General features: G+C 38.8%; 1 protein-coding gene across 5 annotated transcripts in view; it reads right to left on the bottom strand.

Annotated features, from left to right (window-relative positions):
* LOC110539460 (ATP-binding cassette sub-family A member 9) overlaps positions 1 to 22,286 on the bottom strand; it is an 80,310-nt gene that overhangs the window by 41,674 nt on the left and 16,350 nt on the right. For 3 of the 5 annotated variants that reach the window (XM_060386482.1, XM_060386485.1, XM_060386486.1), the window contains exons 4-17: positions 20,930 to 21,094; positions 19,613 to 19,716; positions 18,893 to 19,119; positions 15,750 to 15,891; positions 14,966 to 15,151; positions 11,098 to 11,245; positions 8,561 to 8,729; positions 7,101 to 7,159; positions 6,770 to 6,880; positions 5,762 to 5,937; positions 5,324 to 5,443; positions 4,998 to 5,136; positions 4,426 to 4,516; positions 2,253 to 2,392 (exon numbers count right to left, since the gene is read on the bottom strand). In XM_060386482.1, the coding sequence (XP_060242465.1) occupies positions 2,253 to 2,392; positions 4,426 to 4,516; positions 4,998 to 5,136; positions 5,324 to 5,443; positions 5,762 to 5,937; positions 6,770 to 6,880; positions 7,101 to 7,159; positions 8,561 to 8,729; positions 11,098 to 11,245; positions 14,966 to 15,151; positions 15,750 to 15,891; positions 18,893 to 19,119; positions 19,613 to 19,716; positions 20,930 to 21,094 (1,977 nt within the window). The remainder of the gene's footprint in view (positions 1 to 2,252; positions 2,393 to 4,425; positions 4,517 to 4,997; positions 5,137 to 5,323; positions 5,444 to 5,761; positions 5,938 to 6,769; positions 6,881 to 7,100; positions 7,160 to 8,560; positions 8,730 to 11,097; positions 11,246 to 14,965; positions 15,152 to 15,749; positions 15,892 to 18,892; positions 19,120 to 19,612; positions 19,717 to 20,929; positions 21,095 to 22,286) is intronic. The other 2 variants (XM_060386483.1, XM_060386484.1) reach the window with 2 other exon arrangements.

Below are 22,286 nucleotides of genomic sequence, written 5' to 3'. Positions count from 1 at the left end.
TTTAAGTGTTTCTCTGCCTTTAGATATTCCTCTGTTGAGAATTCTTTGTTTAGCTCTGTACCCTATTTTTTAATTGGATTACATATAGGCTGCTCAGTTTCCAAGTGGGTTCCCTAGTAAGGGGAACAGGGGCTGTCTTTGACATGAACTCAGTGTCTGGCTCTTTGACCACCTCCTCCTGGGAGGTGCAGCCTTACCAGTCCATAGAGGAAGTGATGCAGTAAGTCCTGATGAAACCTGATAGGCTATGGTCAACTAGAAGGGGAGGAGGTCCTCCCCTACCAATCAATGGACTAGGGGACTAGGGGAGGGGCATAGGAGAGAAGAGGAAGGGAGGGTGGGACTGGGAGGAGATGAGGGAGGGGCCACAGCAGGGATACAAAGTGAATAAATTAAAATAAATAGATAGATAGATAGATAGATAGATAGATAGATAAAAGAACAAAAGCATATTACCATATAACTTATAGTGAGATAATGATATCTTTCAAAATAAGAAAATATTGATCACAAGCTACACGTACTTTTATCATAAACTTATATCAGTGTTCACATACTTGTAAAAACCTATCTATAGACTATATTAGTTTCCATGGGTTTCTTCAGCATCGAGGTACAACATCAACATTTATGCTTCTGTATTTAAAAAACTACTCGGTTTTTAAAAAATTGATTGTTGTGTTTAAATTTTTTAATTCCAGAGGTTGGAGAGACAATTCAGTAGTTAAGAATAGTTGCTGCTCTTGAAGAGGCCTCAGGTTCTGTTCCCAGCACCCACATGACAGCTCACAGACACTTGTAACTCCAGGTCTGGGGGACCTCATACCCTCTTCTGGCTTCTAGGAGCAACATGGATGCACATGGTACACAGATATGCATGGAGGCAAAACATTCATACACACATTAAGGATATATTGTTTTTCTCTCTCGAATTATTAGTGGTGTATGTGTGAATGTGTGTGTGTGTATATGTGTGTATGTGTGTGTGTGTGTGTGTGTGTGTGTGTGTGTGTGTGTGCATGTGTGTGTTTCACCATATAGGCCAAAAGATGCCTCCTGCAGCTGTAGCAACAGGTAGTTATGAGCTGCTTAATATGGGTGCAGGGAAGTGAACTTGGGTACCCTGGAAGAGTAACAAGCACTCTAACCCCTTTCATTCCGTGTTCAATTCTCTTGTGAGGGTGTTTAATTCTAAACTTTGATTAAAGAATAATAACGAGAGGATAAATATTTATTATTTTAGGTTAAGATTAGTTAAGAAACCATAATAACAAATGCAAAGACACTGACATTTAAAAAAATAAGTAATTTCTGTGAACTCTGTGAAAAGTACAAATTATGAAAAGGACAGAGTAGACTGAATGTACAGGATGCCTTTGTGTTTTCCCTGGAAGACATTCAATCTGTTTATATGCTCTCTCTTCCTATTCCTCCTATCCCCTTTTCTCTCCTTCCCTCACTCCCTTCTTTCCTCCTTTTCCTTCTAAATCTGATATGAGAATTACAAAAATGTACTGAAATAGGGTCCATCCATGTAAAAGATTAGCAGGCCATTTTAAGAATGTTTAAGTGATTCTGATAACTGAAGTTATCATAATTATATGCTAAAGCAAAATAAGTGAGTTTCTTAAATCCACTTTCCACTTTTCATTTAAATGATGCGGTACTTCAGAATGCATTTTAAGAGATGGTCAAGTAAACCATACTGTTCAATCTTCATGAAGATTTCATCTTCAGAATGATGATGTATCTCAAATGCGTCACGTGTACATCTAAGATGAAAACCGCATCCCTGTTTCCAAGATGAGTTTATTTCTTCCCTTTTTAAATATATGAAATTTTACTTATCATTTGAAGATTCCATACATGTATACAATGGATTTCAATCATATTTACTGCCCAGCTCTCTGCTCCAACTCCTCCCAAATACATGCGGTACTCCTATTGTGTCTTCTATTATGACGAAATGATCCTTGAAAGAAAAAACACTGCCATTTCTGGTATTCTGACCTACGGGTGGATCATGATTTGAAACAACAGCACCTATTCTCTTTGCCTTCTGGTGGCACATCCTGCTTCCTGGTATCTCAGAGGTAGGGAAACAACAAAGCAACCACATGTCAGACATGGTCCCTTCATGCACTGTTGATGTTTAGCATTTTAACAATATGTTTAAGCGTTTTGCATGACCATTTAGCTATCTGAACAAACTCACAAAGCTTCCTTCTACCACATAACTTGTTCAGGATTACCTGGAAATTTGTTTGTCCTCTCCAGGGGCAAGATATAGACCAGTTTTTCTTCACTTTTTGCAGTCAGTCTGGCGTCAGGAATGTGCTTTTTGACCAGTGATGTTATAGTCTCTGGATCACATGTTTCATTCAGATGCAAGCTAACATTAAGAAAGAGTAAGATAAAGTCATTTTTATCTAGCACTGTCTCTAAAAACAAACTTCTTATGTAGTATATGTTTGCTGCTTCATGAATATTCACGAGACAAAAAAATGTGTATTTCAGAGAGAGGAACTAGATGCGTTGATACTAATATTGTCCAACCTTAATCTGTGCAACATAGCAGAGGCAGTAGTAAAAGGGAAGATAAGACTCATTTTAGGTAATTCAAGGACAGTCATTTGAAAAACAACAACAACAAAATCACCCAGTCCTGGCGGGGGTAAAGTAAATGGGAATATTTGATATGTCTCCGTCTACTAGGAAAACCCAATTATGAATTCTCCTTTTTCAGTAATGCATGAGCTCTGCAAACACTTGAACTTGGTGAAAGCAAAATGGAGATAGTCTGTACGGTCATTTAGAACATAGTATTGACATCGTATCATGTGGGTCCCAGAGCCCAGGTGAGCCAGACACCATCTCTGAGGATCAGAATTCTCATCTATGAGATAAAGAAAAATGCAGCTCTGAAATCAACTTCCACAGATGGTGTGGCTCAGTATTTGTGAGATGGTGCTTGGTCTTTCATGAAGGAAACTCTCAATACACGCTAGACAATCACTTTGTCTATGTATTTTCATAATAGCTGAAGTCTTTAATATTAGTATATGTACTTCTTCTTTATGAAATTTGGGGGTTTTGAAACACCTTTGTTGGTCACATCCACTGAAATGTACTCAGGTGACAGAGTGACCTAAGGTGACATATCCCTTGACCGGTTACATACACCTGAAGTCAGTTTGAAAACTGTGCTTTAAAAGTGCTGTACCTAGCACATATCAAAGACTTTAAGTAGAAGAAATTCAGTCCCTTCCCTAAAAAAGCTTACAGTAGAACAATAATACAAGAGGAACTAAAAAAAAAAAAAGTGAGTAAGAAGGAAGCTTTGTTAATTCTCTTAAGTATTCTGTACCCTGTCAAGTATTCTTACCATTACCATTACAAAAAAAATAAAAAATAAAGCTATTATTATTGTTGTTTTAGAAATAAAATTATTGAATAACAAAGAATTAAGTTTATTGGCAACAATTTGAATTAGTGCTTTCTAGATTCCATCACAGAGGATACCCATTAAGGAGAAAACATTGAGAAACAGCCTCCAAGAGATGGCTCTGCAGTTAAGAGCAATTGTTGCTCTTACAGGAGGATGTGGGTTTGATCCTGAGCATCCTTATCTGCTCACTCACAACCGCCTATAACTGTAGGCTTTGGGTATCTGATGCCTTATTCTGGCCTGTGTGGCACCTGTACACATACGCACATGCCCACACACACACACAAACACACACATACATATATGGGTAAGGTTTGTTTGTGGTTGAGTGTGATGAAGGAGGATGTAACATCATAAGACAGAAATAAGACAACTACGAAGACCTGCATAGACACAGAGAGAGCAATGAGTAGCACCTTTTAATTGGAGAGAAATTATTTAAGCCCCTTATAACACTGGATAATGCTGGCACTGTAGATTTGATGATTTAAGAAATCAAAGAAAGTAATAGTTGTATCTATTGAACCTCTAGGATGATGTGATTTTTTTTGTAAAGATCTACAATAATCATGTGATTATTCTGAGGAAGGTAGGAAAAATAAAGTCAGGGAGAACAGGAAGTATATTGAAATTATCTGGATGAACAGAAATATACTCTGAAATAAGATGAAAGAAGGATAAAGATATAAATAAATTACTCTCAGAAGGCAACATATTATGAAAACATTTTGCAAGCATTCTCTTTACACCTACTTTTGATGCTTAGATTTTCAGTGTCTATGATCCCATGTATGTATCTCATGTTCTTGCTATGTATCTCATAGTATCTCATGTTCTTGCTAAGAGCATGTGTAAGTTAGTTCTCGCATGTCTACTGAAGACAACTTTATAGCTCTAGCTCTATCTTGACCTAATACTGACAGCCCCTGTCACCAGTGTGTTCATCATGCATCTGCCTCCCATACTGCGAGCTGTACCTTAGATGATAGCCAATGCCCCATTTCTTCTTCAGGAACAGGGAGGAGCCTGCACACCTCAGTCTCCCGTTGGATATAAACACCTTCCTGTCTAGTTGGGAAGAACCAAAGATACACTGTATTAGTGATTTCTTCAGTGTCCATAGATGTGAAAATCAATACCTATGAGTAATTAATGTTTTATAAGCAAGCCATACTAGACCAGTGACATAGTAACTCTGACTTTCTTAGTACGCTGATAACTGAAATGATGAATTAGCTTTGCTTACTCTCTGAATATTTAGGGAAGTTATTCAGCAGCGTCTTTGAAGCCCACTGACGTCTGTCCACATGGAATAAAGCATGTTTGAGACAGTATTGTATGTTTTCCAGCCTTCACTTCCCTGTGATGAGATCATAATGCATCCATGGGACAAATTGCTCTGTCTTGGACACTGAGATTTAAATGGATGAGCGTAATTCTCCTCTGTTGGTTGTGGTTGTCCCTAGTGAGCTATGTCTAAGGGACCTGTTTGTCATTTATATTAAGTCCAACTTTCTCACTGTGAATCCCAAAAGAAAACTGTAGTTACCAGCCAGGATATCAGCCTCGTCCATGAACTGAGTGCTAACCACAATTACTCTGTTTCGCTTCCTCTCTTTCAGGAGGGTCCATATGCGATGCCTTGAAAGTGGATCCAACCCAGCGGTTGGTTCATCGAGTAGCAAAACCTGAACAGTAGAAAAGGTGACAGAGTCATTTGTTGCTCTGGGATAAGATTATTCTAAAAAAACACTGTAGGTGTAAAAGTGTTAGCATTTGTGCTTAAAAGTTTTCTTAAATTTACCATTTGAGAATTTACCCAATATGTTTCTGAGTCTCTACTGTGATTCCATGAGTGATTTTCATTTCCCTTACCTGAGGGTCTCCTAAAATGGCAATCCCAAAAGTCAGTTTTCTTTTTTGTCCACCGCTTAAATTCCGAGCGAGGCTGTCTTGAATATTTTCCATTTCTAAATCCTGTAAGACCTGTTGTACCTAAAAAAATAAGGAACGTTTAGTCTAAAATCTAAGATTTTTGTTTTGTTTTGTTTTGTTTTGTTTTGTTTTGTTTTGTTTTGTTTTGTTTTGTTCTTGAGACTAAGTCTCCCGATTGTAGTCCAGGCTGGCTTGAACTTCAGCAATATTCCTGCCTCGGCCTTCCACTTGCTAGGCTTACAGGCGTGATACACCATGGCTACTTTACCTTGTGCCTGACTTTAGATCATGAATGTGTATCGACAATGCGAGCACATCAAAATTTTATAGGTACCAATCTCGCTTTCATTGTTACAGGACAGTGGATGTGCTCATTACCTGTTGCTCCACTTCATGGGGCAGAATTCCCTTTATTTTAGCAAAAAGCCTGAGATTTTCTCTCACAGTGAGAAAACCAAACTGTACGTTGGACTGTGGACAGACTCCAGTGATCTCGGTGATGGTGTCAGAGGCACCCGTCTCTGAGATTGTGTGATTATAGATGGTGACAGAACCTGTACAGGGAAAGTCAAGAGTTATCAGGACGAGAAGTGTAAACTATGCCAATCACATGACTCACTCATGAATGTTTTGCCCATTTGCAACACACAGTGAGTGAAGTATTTGTTATGCATGAGAACTGGGGTTCAGATCTCCAGCACCATGTAAAACTTGAGTGTGTGTGAGAGAGAGAGACAGACAGACAGACAGCATACACCTGTAATTTTAGTTTTGGGAGGTCAGGTGGAAACAGGAAGACCCCTTGATCTCATTGACCACCCAGATAGCTTCATGTTAAGTGTAAAATCTTGCCTCAAAGAATCTGGTGGAGGCAATATGAAGACTAAAAACTTCCAGCTTGGATGGGAAAGGAGTTTCCAATGCCCCACCTCAAGCTGAGAAGCTAATTTCTTCTGAGATGGGTGGGGTACTTTGCTTTGTGTGTGAAAGGCACAGCCATTGGTAAGGTGCCTGTGTTCCAGAGGATGAACACACACACACACGCACACAGAGATATTAGAACAATATTCTAATCTGGCAGAAACATCAATTAATAACTTAATAATTACAAGTTACTTATATCCAGCACATTTCACAAATGTATACAATTATATAAAAATAAAGAAAACTTCTCAAATTTTTCTTCAGATGACATATGAAAACATAAAAATAGAATCTGCTGTTGGGGAAACATGTCATATAATTCAACACCTGCATACATTGCAAAATGTTTAAGAAAAAATCCAAATTCTTTTGTCTTAATGACATGATGCCCCAAGCTGAGTGGTGAAAGGCACAGATGACTTATTTGCCCTTGAGCTTGTCTTTGGATATGTGTCCTCTTACCTGTAGTTGGGGGTGACAGTCCACTGAGTGTATTTATCAAAGTGGTTTTCCCAGCTCCACTGTGACCAAGGAGAGCAGTAATCTGGCCTTCATATATGTCAAAACCCAGACCTGACATGATTTCAAAGATATTACATTCAGTACTTGCATATTTTATACTCTCCACAGTTTAGAATTTCTTGATACCTAGGTGTGTGTGGGTGCTAATTTTCAAAATAAAATCAACCTTAAAATTTGTCCAGCTGTCTGTAATATCTCATCTTTATTCCCACTGAAGTTTTACAAGTCTCTAAATCAAATACCTATGTTAAATGTAATTTTATTTTCTTACCTCTTAATGCTTCTACTTTTCCATGCTTTCCTGTATATTCCTTTTTAAGATTTTTGATCCTGAAAAAAAAAAAGGTTTGAGTAAATTTCAGATTTTAGGGAGGGTCAGATAAAACCTGGAGGTTCTTTATTTTGCACAGGCACTGTCAGAAGCATCCTGGGCATCATGAGTAGCAGCAACTCTGACCATTGAACCTCAACAGAACAAAAGTGGAGGGAGTAGGTAGCCTGTGGATACATGCAGCCATATGTTCAGATTGTGACAAATGACTGGAGATGAAAGTTGGAGATAAAGTCAATGGTGGGAGATCCCATAATGTGGGTGAAGGAAGTCACATCATATCAAAAAGACTTGAGCTTTGGAGTCAAAACACTCGTAAGTGAAGTCTGTCTGTATCATTTACACAGCTCCAGTACAAACGCAGACCTCACAGAGTACAAGTCTTCAATAATAAAGCAAGAATAACAACAATAATTATTTCATAGGGTTGATTTCCTAAGAAAACAAGAATTGCAAGAACCCAGGATACTTGAAGTTTCACAAGAAGAGAAAAGGAGAATAAAATGATGAGATGGTTGTAGAAGTCCATAGAAGTGAGCGTGTTGACACAACCCCCAAATCCCAGCACTTGGAACTGAGACAGGAAGTGTAGAAGTCTGTGGCCAGCCTGGGATACATCTTGAATCCCAGGCCAGGCTGCCTTACAAAATGTGATACTGTCTTAAAGAAAAAGGAAAAAAAGTATACAGAAGACTTTCAATGAGTTGAAGGTCTATTATGCTGCAGACCCTGGGCAGTCTACCTACATTAATTTTTTTTTTATAACAGCAAAGCAAAACATCAGGTGGGCTGTAGACAGAATCTGAGCAAAGATAAGGATCTTTGAGCTGTGTAACTGTTTGGAAGTCAAAGCACTGATGGCAGCATGTATTCCTGGGGTAGGGAGTGCAGGGGATTAGTCCCTTGCGGTTGTGTCATCTCTTTCCACCTTTTTGGGATGTCTCTAGTCTCCTTTCTGCATAACTTATGTTTTTGTTGTTACTGTTGTTGTTTTGTTTTTTACATCTTATCCACCAAGGAGAAGAATGAAAAGAAACAAAATGGATTATACAGAAAGGGGGTGAGAATGGGGGAGAAATGATATCACTGTCTATCACCAAAAGAACATCCGAGCAAAGTATGAAGAAGAAACGCAAGGATGATGATGAGGAAAGTGGAAAACAAAGTGCTTATTTGTTGATAGTTGTTATTGTACCAAAAGATATTAAGTATAAATGCGGAAGGAGGGATAAAAGATCACGCTATCGAGAGTGAGAGTATCATGCTGTAAGAACAGTGGGCTGGGAGGATGTGGGTACAGAGGGAATAAGAAGGAAATCGTTGTCCATCAGTACCTCGACCGGTAGGGGTCGCATCTGGGGTCTGTTCTCCATCGCACTTCCATGGGATTTATTTCTTACCTGATGGCTTCTTTCCCATGGAATTCTGGAGACACTGGTTCAAAGGAGTCATTCAGTGAAGGATCGGGATCTGTTTCATTCTCAAGGACCACACGATTAGCTCCTCTGTGTTGACACCAATGAGATGACTTCAGGAAAAACAATGGAGAATGCTGATGCCCATACTTACCTACATAACAGGAGGCAAGTAAGCATCAGGTCAGTCACCAGCTACTTCAGGGATTGCCTTCCATTTTGATCAGCACACCAATGCAACCTCTATGATTCTCAACCTGAGCCCATATTATCACCTTAGGAAATACCACCTAATGTGGTATTTCTAATATGGAAAAAAAAATGCAGCACTGTAAACTAAAGGAAAAAGACTTTAAGCAGAGGGTCTTATTCAAGAGGAACTTAAACATTCTATTAAGACCAAAATAAATAGATATAAATAGATAAATGTGGGTTAAACAACTTTATGCTTGAATATGAGGTCTCTGATACACAGGAGTAACTTTCAATAATGCGACCATAATATAAACAAGAAATATTTCTCGGCTCTAAAAAAAAAATTTAGATTTGCAGGTAAACAGATGAAACTTGGAAAAAAATTATACTGAGTGAGGTAACTCAAACCCAGAAAGACAAAAATGTGCTGTTCTTTCTCATATGTAGAACCTCACTTCAATAATTTTGTTTCTTATGTTTAACATGGAGCAAAACTGAAGCCAAGAAACTAGAAAGGGGTGGGGTTTGGGAAAATATTCAGGGAGGAGAATAGTAGATTAGGGGTTGAATGTGAGTAGTGAACTAGAATACCAAGGAAGAAAGACTTGTGCAGGGACGGTCACTATGATTAGCGGAGGGATGGAGTGAAGTGGGGCGAACCCAAAAGAAGGGGGTAAGAAAGGCCACATAGAAATCTGCTCTCTCACAACCCAACTTAAAAGTGATATAAGTAGAAGAACAGTAGCACACGTGTAAAATGAAAGAACAGTGTAGTGAGAGTTAAAGGATTGCAAGGAGACAGTATGGAAGACTGAACAGAATGGGTAGCGCACATGTAAAATGAAAGAAGAGGGGCATACTTAAGGTTAAAGGATTGAAAGGGGATAGATATGAGAGAATGGGGAGAGGGGGAGCAATGCGTGAGCTAACCAAAAGTATGGATTTAAGAAAGGGCCTTATGGAAACCCACTGCTTAGTAAGATAGTTCCAGAAGTTAGAAATGAAATTACCATGCATGGGTGGACAATGTCACTCAGAGAAGAGACGGGTTATTAAATGAAAATTGCAATACAAGGCATAAGACAGCTCCCTGTGAGTTGTTGGCCAGAGAAGCCTGAGAGATTATAAAGTGGAGGGCATTGCCATTGGTTTTTGTTTTTGATACCCACCCTAACTATATGGTAATACCTTATTGCCTAAAACATCACATATGTTGGCTAAGGAACATAGAAAAATTAATATACAGCTACTTGGGAAGCTTCCTTCCTACTGGTCAGCTTCCTTAGTGCCAGAAGATACAGTGCAGGGAGGAGGAAAGACATCTAAAGTCTCACTCAGCACTGGACTATGTGTGTTACAACGCTAACAATCCGAGCAAGATGCACCTGCTGCAATAGTGGCACAATTGTTATAGGGGAGAATAACTTCTTTATGATTGGATTTGAAGACTGCTCCACAGGAGTAAGTTTCATACCTGGTACTCCCATGGCTTGGGAGTTCATGGGCCCTAAGGAAGATCTTGCTATTGTTATTTTGCTAAATGGCCATGCTGTCAAATTACCTTCTAAATACTTATGTTTATAACCATTGTCTTAGTTAGGGTTTCAATTGCTGTGATAGCATAACCAAAAGTAATTTGGGGAGTAAAGAGTTTATTTCACCTTACAGCTTATAAGTTCACCACTGAGGGAAGTCAGGGCAATAACTGAGGCAAGGTAGGAATCTAGAGATGGAAACTGAAGTGGAGGCCATGGAAGAGTGATGCCTATTGGCTTTCTTCCTATGGATTCCTAAGCCTGCTTTCTTATATAACTCAAGTCTGACAGCCCAAGGATAACACTGCCTGTAAAATATCAAACTGATATAAATCTAGTCAGCATACCCATAAGTCTGGGCTGCTCTCAGCTTTCATCATAAAAGTTTCTTTTTGCAGTGGATAGCAGTCAATGAAAGTACAGAATGTTATCTATTATTTTAGAAAATTTAAAAAGAAAAATGCTATACCATGTATAGTCAATACACTGTAGACCAGAAGTTCTCAACCTATAAATCACGATCTCTTTGCAGGTTGAACAACCCTTTCACAGGGATCACCCAAGACCACTGGAAGTATCAGATATTTACATTATGATTCATAACAGTAACAAAAGTGCCAAAGTTACAAAATAGCAACAAAATAATTGTATCGTTGGGGGTTGCCACCACATGAGGGACTGTATTAAAGGGTTGCAGTGTTAAAATGATTGAGAACCACTGTTATAGATAATTACTTTAAGTAAAATAAAAGTAATAAAAATGTATGAAATTGTAATAATTCTACTACTTACTGAGTAAAATTTTGTCAAAATACAATGCCAGTACCAAATAGAGAAGAGCATCCAAAACCAACATGAAAAAGGTGGCTATGATTAGGTATGAGTTGTTTGGAGAATCCAAATTAACATTAAAGTTCACATCATAATCCAAATGTATAAGCTGAAAAAGAAATGCATAGAATTTTTTAAAGAATTAACATGATTTGAAGAATTATTATGGTCTTGGTTCTGCTAGACACCAAAGGAGATAAATGAGACACAATTCATATCTCTATATATCTCAGTCCTATTGCTGTTCATAGCAGCTGCTTACCTAACTATAAAATACAGGTGATGGTTAGGTGAAATGCCCCAAGAGGATGGTATTTGTGACCTATCTAATACAAAAATTCATGAGGATTAAAAGGAATAAAGGGGGAAGATGTTCTTCTTTGGGGCACTCCTTTTCAGAGTGAAAAAAATGGAGCAATGAAAGTCTTTAAGTAGTTGGGCAAAAAAGAGAACAATAGTTTCAATGACATACAATGATTTCACATGAATTAACTTTTCTGAGAGGAGATTTAATTTCATTTGGAAATATCTGTAGTGATAGTTTTGGTTTCTTAAAAAACCCGGTTAGTATGTTTTTGTTTTAATTGCAGGTGTGGGATAAAATGCTGCTTCACAGCAGGTGATTATGATTTATCTGGTGCACTATCAGGGGAGTGATTTTGCCAGCTGAGGTGAGTTGACATTAGTAATTCTTGGAACTTTTCAGAGGGGATAGATGCCAGAATCTAGAGAGATTCTGGGGTGCTCTGAAGAAGTAGGAGACTGCTGCTCCCCCTGCCGCTCCTGGTTGCTGTTGTGGTTTGACAAGAAGTTGGAGATATTCTGACAAAGAAGACTGGACTTGCCCCTAGGAACCCAACGACACTAAACACCAGGAAGATGTTTATAAAGGTCTATACCCCCTTTCCACCCTAACCTTCTTTATCTCCTACCTGGTGCTGGGGGGGTTGGAAGGAATTAGGGTAGAATAAGGGCCGAAATGGAGGTAGAGGTATAAGAACCCAAATAAAGTAGCCAAAAAACAAACAACAAACAAACAAACAAAACACACTGCCTACAAATGTCCAATTAAATTAATTTTTTTTTCAAATTCTCAGTTTTCCATTATTTGTGATACTATTAAGACTCATGTTTCTCAAGCTTAAATCAAACAAATGTTAGACATATAGGCTGATCCATATCAACCATCAAACGTCATTCTACATTTGGAACGATAAACTAACAACAACAAAAAATCTCAGTGCCTGCATGAGAAAGCCCTTTTCTAGTTGTTGTCTATGGGAGTCTAAGAGAATCCCCAAACAATACAGGCTACTGTTGTTGTCTCACAGAGGTTGGAGATAAGTCCCTATTGCTAAAAACAACTTGTGCTTCATACATAGATTTGATCTAAATCTGACTTGGAAGTAACCTCCCTTAGGACTGGTTTTGTCATAGTACTGGACCACCACGGTATGCAAGATGCCAAGGGATGAAAGCAACTAAGAGTCTTGCCCAGCTGTGATGCCTACTAGACACAATGACCAACATGGCAAAAACAATACTAAGGGTGTATTAGTGGCACTCATATCTTGGTGTTAACCAACAGTTCTGTAACCGAACTAAAAGCTTACTCAATAAGAGAAGAATTCATGCCTGGTACCACTGCCACAATGTCTAACTGCATTCTAAATGCTGACCCTTACGCCAACTGTGAAGTGACACTCTCACTTCTGGTCAAAGATGCTCTTCTTTGCAACAAACACAAACCATTGCAGAAAGCTACAATTGGTCAAAGTGTCAAGGACAACTGATTGTGGGGATCTCAGTCGAGATTAGTGCACATACAACACAACTCCTGTATCTAAAGCTCAGGAAATAGAAGACAGGGGAGAAATATTTTAAGAGCCAGAGGAATGGGAAAACTGCTGTGAGGTGTGTGTCCTAGATATGGCAAGGAAAGGACACGCCTTGTACCTCAACAATGTGCCAAAATAAGACCTGAAAAAGGATAACCTGATGGACATGCTAATGTGGAAAAGGGAAATCTCACACGGCCCCACCCCTAGTCAAAGAACTACAGGCAACTAAGAACAATGAGAGACAAAGAATTAGTCTTCCCAAAGGATGAGTCCCCTAATTGGTTATCCCATATCGAAAGGTCAGCCTTGATACACACAAGATAACACTAAAAAGATTGTGTGTCTTGACATATTTATAAATCTCTCTTTCTCTCTGTGTGTATGTGTGTGTGTGAGAGAGAGAATAATAATTAAAGAAAAAGATCATGAATTTGAAAGAAAGTGGTGCAGATGTGGAGGAATGAACTGAAAAGGATGACAGGAAGAAAGCAAAATGGGGAAATGATGGGTTTATTGTAATCTGGACTTCTACTGTTTTGTGGGTTCTTCTTTCTCTCTTCCACCCTTCTCCACCTCTATGCTTTTTCCTTCCAACCCCTAACTCTAGATAGGAGAGAAACTCATTGTTATTGTTAGATCGCTTCCTGCTGACTACAGGCATCAAATTCCTTACACTACCTAATTTTCCCCTTTTTCTGTCTTTGCACAGGACTACTTGACAAACTGAAACCATCTGCAACCAACAGCATCCAACCACCAACTGGCCCTCCCCTACTGGGACTCTAGCATTCATGTATCCTCTGAAAAGTTCCCAGAACTACAAATGTCACACACTCACAGAAACTACCTGCAGCTGGCTAACCACACCCCTGCTAGAGCCGCGGCAAACCAGAGTCAGCTGCTGTGAAGCAATCCCACATCCCCACACTGTGATTAAAGCTAAAAGCATATTCCCACAATATTTCTGTGTTTTTTAAAAGAAATCAGAACCCTTGCTCAGATGTAGCCCATGGCAGCTTAGTATCTAAGTGGGTTCCCTAGTAAGGGCAAGAGGGACTGTCTCTGACATGAACTCAGTAGATGGCTCTTTGACCTCCCCCTGAGGGAGGAGCAGCCTTGCTAGGCCACAAAGGAGGACATTGCAGCCAGTGCTGAAGATACCTGATAAGCTACCGTCAGATGGAAGGGGAGGAGGACCTCCCCTATCAGTGGACTTGGAGAGAGAAATGGGAGGAGATGAGAGAGGGAGGGTGGGATTGGAAGGGAATGAGGAAGTGGGCCACAGCTGGGATACAAAGCAAATAAAATGTAATTAATGTAAAAAAAAAATAAAAATTTACTTAAAAAAATCTCACCGCAGATTGTAATTAAAAAAAAAAAAAAAACTTAGCTCAGTGGTGGTGGCACACATCTTTATTCCCAAAACTCAGGAGGAAGAGGCAGGTGGATCTCTGAGTTCAAAGCCAGCCTGGTATACATGGGTAGTTCCAGGATAGCCAGAGCTACACAGAGAAAACCTTTCTTGAAAAACCAAAAATGAAAAGTCAAAAAAAATCTAAAAATTAAATTTAAAAGTAAATAAATATGCTGAGAGAGAAAAAATAAAAATGACTCTTACCCCTTAAACTTCTATACTTATACAAATGGGGCAGAAACTTCAGTGTTTAGTGTATATTGCATAAATCATTGAAGGGTTCTAGCATATTGTATACAAAAATAAAATTGTGGAACAGCAAAGACAGCTCAGCTGGTAAAAGTGCCTCAGTTTGATCCCCATAGCCCACATAGCAGAAGAAGAGAACTGGCATCTGCTGAGCTGTCCTCTGATCTACATGCGAATATCATCATGGCATGCCTGTGCATGTGCACATACACACACACACACACACACATACAAAGACAGAGACAGAGAGAGAGAGAGAGAGAGAGAGAGAGAGAGAGAGAGAAGTTTTACTAAAATAAAACAAACTGATTACCTTTTTTCTTACCTGGGCCATTCCAGTAGTAAAGGCAAATGGACTAAGAAAGCACAAGGTCCATTCCATAAAGGCAGGAAGATGTTTGTATAATGCTGTGAATCCCAGACTCCCCCAGAAGACGGTAAGGAGGAAGACAGCCAAGCCAGTGAGAAACGGTTTCTTTAACAACACACTCATGAGAAAGGCTAAAGTTATCTGAGATGAGAAAAAAATGGTATGGTAGTCTGAGAATCATAACTAGCACATGAAAAGGAATCTCATATTTGGATAAGTGTCATCCAGAGGCTCGTATATTAAAGTCTCCAGCCTGAGGTACTACTGAGGGGTGGTAAAATCTTTAGCTAGGACATTGTGGAAATTTTCCTTTCATTGGGTGTTTATCCTTGAAGCAGATTCTGAAAGCCTAGCCTCTTCCTCTTTTTGACATGCTGGCCACAGTGTGATCAGCTTTGATCTACCAGCCAGACACAGGCCAAAGCAACAGGGTCAACTAACCCTGGCCTGAGACCTTCAAAACTATGAGAAATAAAAACAAAGACAAAACCCCTTTTCTTCTTGTTCATTGATTATCTCAGGCATTTCTTAAGGGGACTAAATGACCAACACAGTATTTGGAGAGTGTATCTCATTACTTTTCAATCAGGTACTATATGGAAAATGCCTTGTGCAAATTATGCACAAAACAGAAAAGGCAGAAACACATTTGGTGACACATGGTTTGAGGGAGGGAAAGAAGGAGATAGGGGAAAAGGGGAGGGAGTGGAGGAGGTGGGGAGGAGGGAATTCAACTTACCAAAGACAGGCCATAAAGGAGAAAAAGAAGAAACACCACCAGGAAACCAGTTAAGACAACCACTTGGGCAGATTTCACAATAAGAGTCATCAAAATGGCCACAACAAGGATAAAGCCAGCGTACATCAAACCCCAGGAAAGCCTGCCCGAGAAAACACAGAAAGACAAGTGCGATGCTATTACTCAGTCACTCCATTCGTTCATTTACTAAGCAAATGGATTTAAGAGTGTGTGACTTATCAAGAGTTTCTCTTGAAAGAGGAATTTGTAACAAATCAGAACTTCCTCATCCTAAAGCTTGTATTCTATAGAGAAAGGTAGATAGTAAGCACACAAATGTGCACAAGCACATAGCTGCCTGAATTAACATTGTCAGTTTGATAACCACAGCCCTCTGAACAGAGAATCCTCAGTTGCTTAATCTGTGAGGCATGATCTTATTGAATGATGCAGAATGGCCCAGCCCACGCTTCCTTCCCTAGATAAGTGGTCCTATATAAAAAGCTTGCAAAACACAAGCCAGAGGGCAAGCCACAGAGGGAGCCAACAAGCAGCATTCTTCCATGGTTCCTGCCTCTTGGTTCCTATCTTGAGTTCTGGCCCTACCTTCCCTCAGTGATGAACTATAAATATAAGCCAAATAAATCCTTTCCACCCCAGATAGCTTTTTGCTTATCACAGCAGCAGAAGGAAACTAAAACGGTGCTAAGAGCAAAACATAGAAGAACGTGAACTGGACAAGAACATGAGTAGAATGAAGAGGGGTTCTTAAGAAGAGTTTTTAGGAAGAATCTGTGTTGCTTTTTCAGTTCTGTACAGCTTTATTCAATAAGGAAATCACGGAAGCAATGTGGAGAGACATATTGCCCATATTTAGGCTTTGCAAGCCAAATAGCCTTTTCTGAGTTGATGCTGTTTTCACAACACAAGAGCATCACAGGCAATCTATACACAATGCATGGCTACATTCCAATACGAATATATTTATTGACAATGCCAGTCGAGTTTCACATAAATTTTTATGTCCCCTAAACTATTACTGCTCTTTTTGTTTTCTTCCCAGCATGGAAAGTGAAGCAGCCACTCTTGCTTCAACCAACTGCATAAAAGTAGTTTGGCAGCTGCTGACATAGATGTTTCTGTAGGAACACACAGAGTGTAGCCGTAGAGAATACAGACAGGGAGGGAGGGAGGGAGGTAGGAGGAGATGTATTTCCCAGTAATGCCAAAGACAGAAAGGAGGTTTTACACAGGGTTCATTAATGTTACAGACTGGGGTTCAATTTTTTTCCTGTTACATTACAACAAACCATGTTAAGAAGCAGCTATTATTTAATTTCTTCAAATTTCAATTTCCTCTCCGGAAAAAGATTAAGGAATAAAGTTGGTAATATATCCACAATGGGTAGCTAGTTTCTTTTCATTTACAGTAGAAAGTCCCATCAAGTTCAGGAAGGCTTGTTTCTCCTATCCAGTCTTAATAATTCCCTTTCACAGTACACTGTGATCACCTGAAACTATTCATTCATCTGCCTTCTATAAACTTAATTTCACTCAAATAAAATATCAGAGCCTTTCCTCCAGGAAGGAAAAAAAAAAGCCCTAATATTTTCAATCCCTCCTCACTAGATTTTTTGAAATATATTACTCTGCACTGGCTCTTCAGACTTTTTCAACATCTTTTAAAATATAGTGAACAAATTCCCTTCAATACTGAGGATAACATTTTAATACACAAAGGGACAAAAGAAAAAATTTGCATTGTGTCAAGCCTCCCGTGTCTTTTCTTTTATAAACAATATATTTTCTTTTAAATTATGTGTATGTGTCTCTGTGGGTGGGTGTGGGATCGTATGTGCATATTTGTATTTTCCTGTGGCAGCCAGAAGCATCGCCTCCCCTGGACTTGAACTCACAGGCAATTGTAGGCTATCAGATTTGCATGCTGGGAACCAAACTCTGGTCCTCAAGAGCATCATGTGTCCATCTTTCCAGCCCTATCTACTTTATTTCCACGCTTAGTATATTGAACATTATTTTAGGAAAAAATAGCAAATTTGGCAGAAGTCAGCCAAATTTGTAAAATGTGTGGTCTTCCTATTCAACAGTGTTTCTCTTTAGAAACTAGCATGTTCCTGGAGCTCTGCATACTCTGCATACTATCATTAACACTAAAAACAACGCTTAGTTCACGAAAAGCAAATCTGACATTCAAATCACTGCTTTCTGATGCCACTTACTATTGGATCCTCAGTTTCCCAACTGGAATCTTTCAGCATGCACTGTTTTCTACACTTGCAACAACTGATATCTAATGCTGAGTGTTTAAATTTTCTCAATTTCAGTGTAAAGCACCCTGAGCAGAATTTATTTAATTCTGCTGCCAACAAGAAGTGGAACCATGATCTGTGCTTCAGAAAAGAAAACTGAAATAACACATTCAAGTTGGTAGCTACTAAGTGCTGAAATGAAAACAACCCATGGCCTCCCACTGGACAGGCCACTGCTCTAACCACTCTGCTTTCTTATCTCTACTATGGAAATCTCCATGTTCAGGACATAACAGCTTTTTTTTCAATGACCCACATAAAGTGTGATCAAGTCATTATCACTTTCAACATAGTATCTGAAATACATATTTCATTTTACATTAAAAAAACAAAAACCCTTGTGGCTAGAGAGATGGTTCAGAGGCTAAGAACACTGTCTGCTCTTCCACAGGTCATGAATTCAATTCCCAGCAACCACATGGTGGCTCACACCATCTCTAATGAGATCTGGTGCCCTCTTCTGAAGTGCAGATCTACATACAGAACATCTAAACAAACAAACAAATAAAAAACCACCTTAACTTCTCAAATATTTTGGTTCACATAGACATAATAACTAGTAGCCAAGAGCCATTCTCTGTGGCTCTGTGGTGTTACTGCCCTGAAGATGGGAAATACCTTAGGTTTCCTTTAAGTCAAAGAAATAGAGAAGATTACAGTTACCAAGCATGTGAATCTGTGCATTCCCAACATTCATATGTCTTAGCTTATTAAAATATCAAGTCTTAGTATGATATAAGCAAGCCTAAGGAGTGCCCATAGTTAAGTTCTGTTTACAAATGCTGATTGCTTTATCATAGACAGGTGGTTTACCAGAAAGCAGACTCTCGAAGGCCCATCATAGCCATCAGCGCTGTAATGTGTTGTCTTTCTTGAGTAATGTTGACTGACAAATAGTATATAAATGAAGAAAAGGAGATAACACAGAAGAAAATAAAGAAATCAGTTGTAACTCCTCCTTGGGCAATAAAGGGTGGTATCTTCATATTTGAACCAATTACTGACATCAGCTCTTCCATCACTGAATGATTTGTTGTGATCTAAGGAAAGACACCAATGAACAAATTATTAATCTAATTGCAACCTTGGGCTCTTTTCTTCAAACTGTAAGAAGGCATTAGCTTGTAGCTCTCAGAACACCCAAAATTCTTCCTTAAGTCCTTCCGTACGGGAAAAATTTTTACTTGTTTTTAAAACTAGCTGGAGTAACACTTCAAACTAGATCATTTTTGGACTTTTTAATCAGGGAGGCTCTTGTTTTATTGGTTCAGTGGCACATGATTCAATACCCCCAACAGGCCCTGAAACCTTATGATGACTGTGTATCATGTCTCTACATCAGCATCAGCATTACCAGGATCTCTGTTGTAAAGTGACTGTACTGTGTATTATTTTCAAGTCACCGGTACCTCACACTACAACCTGGATACAGAAGCTGTTTGGTATGCCATGCTTAGTGGCTAAAAGCAAATAAACAAGGAAATAAGACAATCCGTATACAATGCATTTAGTTCCCTTTAACCTAATACTCACCTCTATGATACCAGCATTAATGGCAGCTTGAAAGGCTACAAAGCCTTTTTCCCAGAAGATTGAATTTTCACAAATTATTTTGTTGTCAAATCGTTCACAAGGAGCTTAAAAGAGAAGACACAACCACTATTACCTGATCAGACAGTCTTGGTTGTGGGATAATTAAAATCTGTAATTCTCCAAACTGTGTTTAAAATCTATAGTAATACAGTATATGGTATTTTTTTCATGTTGTAGAGGAAAACCAAGGAGGACATACCAGAACTGCTGTGTCAACGTTCTTTCAGATCAGGTCTTGATTATTTTTATTTTATTTTATAATTATTTCAATTTTAAAATGTTTTGTTCAGCTGTTTCCATCTATTGTTTATGAAAAAAAAAAACTCACTAACAGAAAACACTGAGCTATTTTTAAATGGATGGGAATGATGGCAAGAGATTTTTTGAAGTTTTTAACTAAAAAGTACATAAATAACATCAGTTGTAACTTTCAGGTTTTTTTGAGACAGGATCTCATTCTGTAGCGCAGGCTGTGAGTTCTTGATGGAACAATGAAGCTAAAGGTATAACTTTCAAGTAAGCATGGAGGCTCATTTAAAAATACTGAAAGTAGATTTACTATACGCAAAAAGCTATCTAGCTGGAGTATATGCCAGGACTCTGGATTAACATACCACAGAGGTTCTTGAATACCTCTGCTTACCGCAGGGCTAGTCACACTACTGAGGTTCAGAGCCTGCCCAGGCATCTGTCAACAGACAGTTGGGTACACTTACATACAATGAAGTTTCATTTGGCCATTAAAAAAAAAAAAAAAAAAAAAAAAGTTGTACTTGCTTGCATGAAAAGGGATACAAAAGGAGGTCATCATAATGACGAGTCAAACTCAGAACAAATTATCATATTTTCTCTCGTTATTTTTTATTGTATTTTATAATCACTTCAATTTTAAGATGTCCTCTTAATTATCACATAGATCCTAGATTTTATGTAAATACATAAAACCACACACGCATATATATGAATGTCATGATCGTAGAAGAAGAGCTGAATGGGAATAATAAATGAGACAAGGGAGAGGGCGGGGTAAATATGGTCAAAATATACTATAAACTTGACTGAATCTATCACTATATACAAGAAATATAAATGAATAAAGTTATAGTTCTTTAAAAATGAGGGTTTTTTAAATAAGGATCAAGAGTTAACATAGGGGTCGTGTCATTTATTTCACTTCTTCCGTTACATGCCCTCTGACTCATGACATAATAGCAATAGCTACATTGATTTTTTTTTTTTTTTCTAACGCAAAGTTACCTGAATGGTCTTTGTGTTCTTTCGTCCTAGGGATCCTCTGACCCCAAGGAAATTTCAAATGATATGAGAACGTATCCCGAAAGATGACTCTCGCCTCATCCACGGGGTAACCTAAATGAACTTTATTCATGCTTTCTTCATCAGGGCATGCCACGATTCTTTTCCCTGCCATGTGAATAAAGGGAATGGTTGAGTGCGATCCCCATGCGGCCCAACGACAGCACGCCTGACTCAGGTGCGCGCTGCGGGCACTTCATGCTCAAGTCGTTTCTTCCCTGATACGCTCACACTTAGGATGAAGTGTGAAGTTTCTAATGTCCTAATCAAACCTGAAGTGGTCTGTGGCCAATAGCCTTTTTTAAAAGGTGTATTTTCTGTATTCATTCCTCAGTTGAGGGACATGAAGGTTGTTTTCAGATTCTGGCTATTATGAATATAAGCTGCTATGAACATAGTCCAGCAAATATCTTTGTTGTAGGTTTCAGCTTATTTTGGATAGATGCCTAGGAGTAGTATAGCTGGATCTTGAGTTAGTACTGTTCCTAATTTTTGGAGAAAGAGCCAGATTGATTTCCAAAGTGGTTTTCCTACCAGCAATGGAGGAGGGTTCCCCTTTCTCCACACCCTCTCTCTTCAGCATGTGTTGTCACTTGAGTTTTTCATCTTAGCCATTCTGATGGGTATAAGATGAAATCTCAGGGTCGTTTTGATTTGCATTTCCCTGATGACTAAGGATGATGAGCATTTCTGTAAGTGTTTCTCTGTCATTTGATATTCTTCTATTGAGAATTCTTTATAGAGCTCTGTACCACATTTTTTAATTGGATTACTTGGCTTGTTGGTGTCTAACTTCTTGAGTTCTTTATATATTCTGGATATTAGCCCTCTGTCAGATGTAGGGTTGGTGAAATTCTTTCCTAGTCTGTAGGCTGTCGTTTTGTTCTGTTGACAGTGTCCTTTGTTTACTTAGCAATTAAAAACAAGGAAATCATGAAATTTGCAGGCAAATAGATGGAACTAGAAAAGATTATCCTGAAGGAGGTAACCCAGAAGAAGAAAGACACACATGGTATATACTCACTTATAAGTGGATATTAGACATATAATATAGAATAAACATACTAAAATCTGTAGTCATAAAGAAGCTAAACAATGAGGACCCTAGTGAAGAGGCAAACAGGATAGACATCAGAAGTGGGAAAAGACAGTGAACAGGACAGAAGCTACCACAGGGGGCCTCTACCCAGCAGGGTACTGAAGCAGATGCTGAGACTCAAAGCCAAACTTTGGGTAGAGTGCAGGGAATCTTACGAAAGAAGGGGGAATAGAAAGACCTGGAGGAGACAGGAGCTCCACA

Source organism: Meriones unguiculatus, chromosome 7 (assembly GCF_030254825.1).
Source record: "Meriones unguiculatus strain TT.TT164.6M chromosome 7, Bangor_MerUng_6.1, whole genome shotgun sequence".
In the NCBI taxonomy this organism is placed as follows: domain Eukaryota; kingdom Metazoa; phylum Chordata; class Mammalia; order Rodentia; family Muridae; genus Meriones; species Meriones unguiculatus.
This window is presented reverse-complemented; position numbering and strand designations above follow the sequence as displayed.